Source organism: Gymnodraco acuticeps, unplaced genomic scaffold, assembly GCF_902827175.1.
Source record: "Gymnodraco acuticeps unplaced genomic scaffold, fGymAcu1.1, whole genome shotgun sequence".
Classification (NCBI taxonomy): domain Eukaryota; kingdom Metazoa; phylum Chordata; class Actinopteri; order Perciformes; family Bathydraconidae; genus Gymnodraco; species Gymnodraco acuticeps.
In genome coordinates, this window is record NW_022989985.1 from 3,729,382 (window position 1) to 3,737,765 (window position 8,384).

The window sequence follows — 8,384 nt, forward strand, 5'->3', positions numbered from 1 at the left end:
AATTTTGTTTTTATAAAACATAAATGTGTCTCTAGCTTTGTAAAAGTGTTTTGCATCTTGTTAATTTGTTTTTGTTAATGTTAAATTGTTTTTTCTTTGATAAAAGTGTTTTGCTAATGTCATTTTGTTTTATAAAATGTAAATTTGTCTCAAGCTTGGAGTGTTTCAGACTTTGTAATTCTCGTTTGCGCTTCTCAGCCACTGTCCAGACTCTTCTCGGGATACATCATATTTTTTGTTTCCGAAGATTTTTTCTAAGGATGTCAGTGAGTACAAACTGAAATACATGTGGCATTATATTATTGTTATTGGCTATTATTCTACAACTCAGAAGGTCTCCAACACTCAAATACAGACTGATCTGTTACCAATTATGTAATACTCATGTAAGCATTGGGGTGAGAATTCATGTGTTAATGACTTGTTGCTGCTACTTGTGTTTTTGAGTTATCGTGGTTTTGCAAAAAGCAATTCTAACCAGAAAAGACAAGACACAAAACTTTCTAGAGGCCAATAACTGAATTTAATACCCTTCTTCCCACCCACCCTTTCATTTGCAAAGAAATGTACACAACAACAATTACATACGGTTTGTGAATGTACATTACAAAAACATAGGAACTGATACAAGGGTTTTTTATCACTTACAATTATCTGATCTTCATGGCTGATCTTGTCACCTCAATTGACAACCATTTAGGGAATTGATAACAATTACAAAATGAAAATAATGTATTTTCTCAAACTTAAATACTAAAGGGAATAAGTACGCCCACACTTTCAGTACAGTTTGGGGTCCCCCGCTTAATTTGCTCATGCTTCAGGTCAGCTCTGATCCCTTGTTATTATTGCGGAATTGAACATCACATAAAAAAAAGTAAGGTACCTAATTTACAAATGCATACATAATTGATGATTTGTAGGTATTAAAATGGTAAGTATTGCTTGTTTTACATAGTTATGTAATTTGTACCGTGCCATGCAAAATGCTACACAGATAAACTACGCTGTGTAACTTACAAATCTTTCATAGCAACAATATCCGGTCTCATTCAGTGAATAATTCTTTGGATGCACATGCACATCATTTTCGTATTAGTAAAGTGCAGTATACAATATCATACTTTTGGAAAATAATTTACCTGGATATATGAATATCAGAAAAAAAAAGCAGTAATATGACCGTGACATGACACTTATGTTGGTATGTTACTGACGTTTCAATTATCACATTATTTCATTCAGATGTTAAGGGATAGTGCATACAAATAGATGAATAATTTATTTAGTTGCCTAGCTTATATCATCAGGTAAAACAGTAGACTTTTAGTTACATGGCTTTAACATTTTACAGTCTTTCATTTATTTGGCACATGTTGATAAATGCTCAGAAACACCTCCTGTCGCTCTGACTGTAGCATGTCTACTTGGCACTGAGATCCACCACCAGGTGCTGGTAGGCCAGGGTGTTGCCTTTGAAGCTGGCAGCCAGCAGCATGTCCTTGTTGTCGACAGAAACCAAGCTGAACGCTCGTGGGGCTCTCATGTTGAGCTCCTGGAAGGGCTGGAAGCGCTGAGTGAGGTCATCCCACAGGTAAACTCTGGAGAAGGAGAAATCACTTCCAAGAATGAGGTACTGGCGGAGGCCCACTGTGAAAGGATAGACTGCCATTGAGCCCCGAGAGGGAAGAGTCTGGATCTCTATGAAGCGCTGCCCTTCCCAGCGGAGGATCTTGGAGTCACCGATGAAGCGTGTGAGGCAAAGGTAAAGAACTTTCCTCACCCAGAAGTGCTTAACCATCTGCACATCTGCTAGCTCTGTGATTTGGGAGAAGAATGCAAACTGCTTCTGGCCGCGGTCCCACTGATAAACCACCGGTGGCTGAGAGGCGCTGGAGAGGATCAGGTGAGGCTTTCCCCCAACATCAAGGAACTCCACATGGGTGTCCCGGTGCCAGGGATGGAGGGACTGGTGGGTGTAGAAACCGTTGCTGTTCCAGCGATAAATGCTGGTGGAGCCTGCCTTGGAGCTGTCTGCTACCACAAAGTACCACTCGTCATCCAGCTGGAAGGTGTCTACGAAGTTGGGCTTCCTCACACGAGTGGTGTCAATGTCTTGGATCTTTATAAAGCGCTGGGGGTCCTCTTCCCACCTGTAATTACAAACTTATTTTCATTCCTATAGGGATTCAAGGATAAATTACAATCTGGGGAAATAGGCTCATTAGCTTTCTTGCTGAGATGAGAAGATTCATATCACTCTCATGTCAAATTCGTACCAATATTCTCATCTAAATAAGGCGAATTAGCCTTTCTCTATAATGTCAAGCTATTCCCTCCTTCCATTCCTAAAGCACTTGCTGTTTATCAAACTATATTGCAGGCCTTACTTGTAGATATGAGATCCACCAAAAAGTTGGGCAACAACCATGTAAAGATTGTTGCTTATCACCACTGGTTTGCAGTACACAGCAGAGCGAGCTGCAAAAGGGATATACAACAATTGAAAGCCATTTAGGATTAAAACGTTTTTTTTTTTACATAGAATGGTACAATATAAAAATCTGGCAACTTACAGGTAATGTTATGAAACAGCCTGAACACCATCTCCACATGATCCCACACAAACAAGGTGCAAAACCCTGAGTCCGGCTGAGCAAAGACCGCAAACTGATCATCATTGAACTCATAGGACTCCACCGACACCGAGTGGAAAGGGAAGGTTTCATAGACAGCAAAATCTACAGGAAGACATAAAGCAAGTTATGAAACAAGAAGTTATGCGTAACAACACCAAAAATGTCTTAAAGGGAGAAGGCGAAACCTGCGCTGATACAGTTGAAGTCTCGCGGTGTGAGGTCGTGGATTCTGCGTCCCTGAAACTCAAAGGGGCTGGCGCAGTAGATAGCAGGGACAGAAGTGTTGGTCTTCTCCATCCAGTCCACCAGCCATTTGATTTTACAGTCACAGCGGAAAGAGTTACCACGCAGGTCTCTGACCAACAGATAGGAGCAGAGACAATATGTCAGTACATATGTAAAAACACAACACAAATCTCCCAAACCTCACAGGAACAAAACAACCAAGACAAAAAGTATTTTGAGCACCAGTGTGGTTTGACTCAGAGACAAACCACACTCGAGACAGTTTTGCAGGCGAGTGTGTGGTAGTCCACTAAACGCTATGGGAACCTCAGCAAATTACAAAACACCAACAATGTTTTGCTGTGACAGATTGTAGGGTCAAAGCTCTCGGGTTGTCAGGACAGTTTGAATTGCAGTGAAGGGACACTTACAAATCTGTGAGGATGTCTAGATGTTTGAAGAGATCTCTTGGCAGCTGCTGCAGGTTGTTGTTTGAGAGAGATCTGAAAAGAGACAACATAGTTATCATGTCCTCTTGGTTGTCTACTATGTAATTATCTCTACTAGACCTAAGGAACAGGGATAAGCATGTGTGTGTCATGGCTATATAAAGAGAACTTCATACAGCATTGGAGGCAGAAACCTACTCATTCCTATGAAAGTTGCCCAGAGGTACATGTAGTCAAAAAGGTTAGATTTAGGATTATAAAATTACCCAGATCTCTGATTGATTTTCTGGATCCCTGGGCCCATAGAGCAAGCACAATAGCATTTTCTTTAACTCTGCATCCCATCCACATGGGCTTATTCACATAAACGGATGAATGTCTTTCAAATGTCTAAAACGAATAACTATAAGCTTTAAAAAGGGACATTTTTTACCCCAAGAATATATAAGATAACATACAAATGTCTGTATAAAATGATTTTTGGCCTTGAGGCATCACATACTGGATCCTAAAGTTGTAAATCCATGGTTGGCCACAATGTCATTTTTAAAGGTTTTAGTTTGAAATACACGTATTTTAGCATCATCAGATGGACATGGGACAAATAAAGGGTTTCTGCACCTTGCTAGCTCAAAGAAAATACTTACAGATGAGTCAAGGATTTAAGTCCTCTGAGGGTGTACTTTGAGAGAGCCTGGATGTCATTATTCTCAATGAACCTGAGGAGAGACAAACCCTTCATGTCAAAGTGATAACCTCAACCTCTGAAATGCAGTCACTGTTATTGTTTATATGCTTGTTAGAAAGGATATTGTGTTGTCGGTGCAGGGCCCAATAGGAGTGACAGTAGGCAACGATTATCTTAGCATATAGCACTCTGCATCATGTGGACTTCAAATTAAATAGCTTTTACAATTAATCAAAGTGTGACAATAAGATTAATATTTGTTATGGGTTTTGATGGATGCTATTGGCCAAGGCAATCAGTGATTTTAATGCAAAGGACACAATGTAAAACCAAAAAATCAATATCTCAGTGGTGAAAGCTAATTGCATGGCTTTGAATAATGTAATAAAACTAAGACACTGAGTGCAGCGAGTACTACAAAGGTCTGCATGTCAGCATCATTTGATCCCATCCTGTCTAAGTTATATATATTGATAGTCAAGGACAAACAGCATATGCATACTCTTTGGAGGTGGTTGGATATTAAAGTGTGTCTTTATTAGCATTCAAAGCGGGTAGCGGCGGTAGTGGCCGTGATGCAGAGAGGCCTGGTGTCTGGGTTGCAGCCAAAGCCACACAGCAAGCATCCTGAGGCATGGCTATCACAGAGAGCCATCAGCTAACTACTTTATAAAGCCCATCAATTCACAGAATGGCATATTCAGCTTTATTACACTTTAGAGGCAGAGTGCTCCCCGTCATAGGAAGATTTATTTTGAGTCTTATGTTTGGCATTATTTGCCATTGCAGAAACCAACATCTCACAGTGCAGCATTGTGGTTCATTTTCTTAACTTTGTATACAAATAAAACAACCTAACTACCGCAATTAATCAAAAAGGAAAAACCTTTCCTAAAAGCAACCTAATGGCATCTTTGCTTAACAGTTACAGCACTGTGGTGAATGCAAAATACATAATGTTGAAATTCAAAGTATGCTAAAATTAGCTACCACTAGCAGCCATTACCTAGTAGTCATAACAGACCAAGTAAGGACTAGGCGACTAAACCCCCTGATAGTATTGAACTGATCGAGGGTGGGTTTTATGAATTTAATGTTCCATTTGTAAGAGAAATAAAGCGTTATTTCTTATTTTTTTATTGACACAGCCTTAGTTTAAAACTTTTTCGTCAGTACATTTACACTAGTATAAGTACATTTAATCAATATTTCCAAATATCACTTAAAAAACATATTAAGACACGGTTGAAAACAATTATAACATGCACACAATAACGTGAGACACTTACAGGTACTGCAGGTGAGACAGACCAGCAAAGGCATCATCAGCAATCATGGTGAATGTGTTGGAGTTCAAGAGCCTGGAAAAAGGAAGTCATAGTGATCAAGTCAAATAGATAGTGTAGTACATTACAAGTGAAGGGCTAGACTGCAACTTAAATATCTTTACAAATGTAATTACATTTTTTCACTGGGCTAATTTGGAGATGTTTTTTAGTGAATACAATGAAAACAAAAATATGTAGTTTCCATCACATAAATCAATTTAAGCAATACAGAGCAATATAAAGATAATCAAATGCAAATACGTATTTGGAATTCATACACACACGCACGTGACCACACACTCATGATTGCATCTGAGAGGATAAACGGCCCTTTGTCTGGCAGAGCTGAAGGGAGTCAGTGATTGCCAACGACACTGATACAGAGCCACTTTACTCTTATTACTGCTATGTCACCACTGTTTTCAATAACCATTCATTTCTAGTAGCTGAAGTCACTTTCATTGTCACTGCAAAACAAAAGCTGTCTGCGTGCGTATACAATGTCGACTGTGTAGAAAAGAGTTTTGACTGTATTTCGTAACAGGGAGGTGTGAATCTAACTGATAATAGATACTGAATATGAGTTTAGGAAGTTTTAAAGTTGTGAAAGTCCTCTGTTGTTGGTCAGGACACTTACAGGAACTGCAGCAGGTGAAGGTGCGAGAAAGCTCCCTCTGGGATCGTAGTAAAGGCTGCGTTCACCATCGTCCTGTTCAAACAAATAACATCAGTTATCATCCGATGTGTCTTCTAGATATGAGAATGTAGATTACACATGTAGTGCCAAAGTTTAGCAGTGTGACGTCATTTGTTTTTATCATAAAATATGTCTAATTCGCAACAATAACTGTGTATTTCTTTGTTTCTTTCATCAGGACATGATCGTTGTTACCGTGTAAATATCAAGTAGGGCTAAATATTTCCAAAACTAGGACACATAAGTTCCTACTTCACTTTTCTGTATTGTAAAATGAGGCCACCTCCACCAGCCTGTGCTCTGGATTTCCCTTGACTTAATATTCCATCCACAGGCATTTGGGGTCAATGTCACATAAAAGGGGCCACCTTGTAATCTTCTCAACATAACATAACCTTCCCCCATCTTTACATTTCATTGCATGTGCTCCATTTATCTCTCTGCAAGATTTGATCTCAGAGGAGAAGCAGATCTCCTGCAGTCAGATATGGGATCTATTGTTAGTCCTCCTCCCTGGAGCTCGACAGGATTGTACTGCTGTGCTCCCTCAACTAAGTTCAGCATGTGGTACAGGAAAGAAAGAGGAATATCTGGTATACATCTCTATTACTGAAAATACATTTTGCATCAAGAGAGTTGGCAACATACAGGTATTCACTTTAAGGTAATTAAAAGACATGTAGGGTTTTATTACATAATGGAGAGTGACATCAGTGATGAAGCCATCTGTACCAGCCTGCATATTGCTCACATCTCACACAGGTTATGAACACATGCTATTGGTGAATGTTTGCATTGTTGTGGACTCACAGAGAGATGATTCCAGGGGGGAAACTCTTTGGAATAGCCCTGGTATCCACACAGAAGGCACTGTCTTTGGTGCAGGAGCAGGTCGAAGGACAGCGGGGGATCTTGGGGGCTCTCCTGGCGTCCGATTCCCTCGGCAGGCTGAGACACAGGCACAGCAGCGAGAAGCAGATCAGCCTCGTCCATGTCTGTCCCAGCTCAGGCATCCTGGTTCAGGATGAAAAGTAGATGAGCTTCTTGAAGTTTCTTCTCACCGGCAAGTGGGAAGATGGTGAGCCTGCCTACAACCCCAGCAGTTTGATAATGCTGAGCGCAGAGTGGAGAAAGGGAGGGAGGTGGGGGGAATAAGTGTAGTCCTGTGTATCCTCGCTGGGTGTCGGTGCTCTGCAGCTTCCTTGGACTTTTGCAATCTCTCTCTCAGGAGCCGCTGCCAGATTGCACACTGCAGGAATGACGAGCAGTGCTGCTTTCTCTGCACAAAGACCTGTAGGCGAGGGGAGCTGACAATGAATTATTTACTATTGCACGAGCAGAAAACCTCAGAACAACAGCAGCAGTTAGGGAGCGAGGGAGGGAGGTGTGAGGAGATTGGGTCCTTGCTGATGAAAGATTTTACTACCATGTTCAGTGTGTGAAAGCTCTTATCAAGTGTGAAGTCGTGTCATGCTGCTGCAGACAAGCAGGCAGCAAGGATGCAGGAAAAATGTGTGTGAAAGCCTCCATGTGTTTCCAAGTGGCTGTGTGTGTGGGAGGGAGTCTGTGTTCTGGCAGCTTTCAACAGCAAGCAGTGCGCACACTTTCTGTAAGCATGCAGGTACAAACTGAAAAACACTATTGATAGAACCCAAACAGATACCACATGCTTAGGAATAGACATGAGAGATGTACCAGGAAAAGTACACTACATCTGGTCATTTATTTTCATTTTAAAGACACTGCCTCTCAGACGACAGAGAAGATGAACAGCGGCCATAAAGAGGCGCTCCAGTGATTGGGAACTGCACTTCCATTAGGTTGTGGCACTTCAGAGCGACATATTAAAATGGAACGGTCTAAATCAAAGTAGCAGGAGCTGAGATCTCCTGACTCTTTGTTTGTAGTATGCATAAAGCTCCATTGGCAACACAAAAGTATCTTGACCTTCTGATATGCATGCCTGACCCATGTGTTTCAAATGTCTGCCTGTCTGCAACATGCCTGCGAGAGACATTTAGTAATTCCTTACTTCTTTTGAAAAAAAAGTTGGCTTAGAACACATCTGAGGACATTTTTCAAATTCAGTCAAACAATTTGGCTGAGAATTGAATTTTCTAGTTATTCTGTATTAAGGTTTAGTCTTTGGGCACAAGTTTTTTTCTAAATATTTAATTATACTTTAGGAACAAACAGTACTCCAACTCCAATGACTACTTATGGCGCGTTTCCACTGCAGCGGGGTAGCCCCGTTTAAGCGTCCTAAGCGTCCTCGCTCAGGCCTCGGGCTGCCTCGCTGGCCGGCCCAGGCCGTGGCGCATTTCCATTACAGTTTAGGACCTGGGGTAGCAACGCAGT

At 41.0% G+C, this 8,384-nt stretch overlaps 1 protein-coding gene across 1 annotated transcript; it reads right to left on the reverse strand.

The window, feature by feature from the left end:
* Positions 1–549: 549 nt before the first annotated feature.
* On the reverse strand, positions 550–7,326 carry lgi3 (leucine-rich repeat LGI family, member 3). Its single transcript, XM_034212574.1, has 9 exons — positions 6,837–7,326; positions 5,967–6,038; positions 5,291–5,362; positions 3,961–4,032; positions 3,296–3,367; positions 2,825–2,994; positions 2,577–2,741; positions 2,391–2,481; positions 550–2,153 (listed from the first exon to the last, which is right to left on the reverse strand). The coding sequence occupies exons 1-9, from the start codon at positions 7,037–7,039 to the stop codon at positions 1,424–1,426; spliced, it is 1,647 nt and encodes a 548-aa protein (XP_034068465.1). The 5' UTR covers positions 7,040–7,326; the 3' UTR covers positions 550–1,423.
* Between the last annotated feature and the right edge of the window lie 1,058 nt (positions 7,327–8,384).

What these genes read in the sequence shown, in the direction of transcription:
- lgi3 (XM_034212574.1), bottom strand. Translation starts at nt 7,039, where the DNA reads ATGCCTGAGCTGGGACAGACATGGACGAGGCTGATCTGCTTCTCGCTG. An exon ending in CTGTCTCACCTGCAGTACCT is followed by an intron (nt 4,033 to 5,290) that starts GTAAGTGTCTCA and finishes GTCTCTCCTCAG; the next exon opens with GTTCATTGAGAATAATGACA. An exon ending in GCTGTTTCATAACATTACCT is followed by an intron (nt 2,482 to 2,576) that starts GTAAGTTGCCAG and finishes TCCCTTTTGCAG; the next exon opens with CTCGCTCTGCTGTGTACTGC.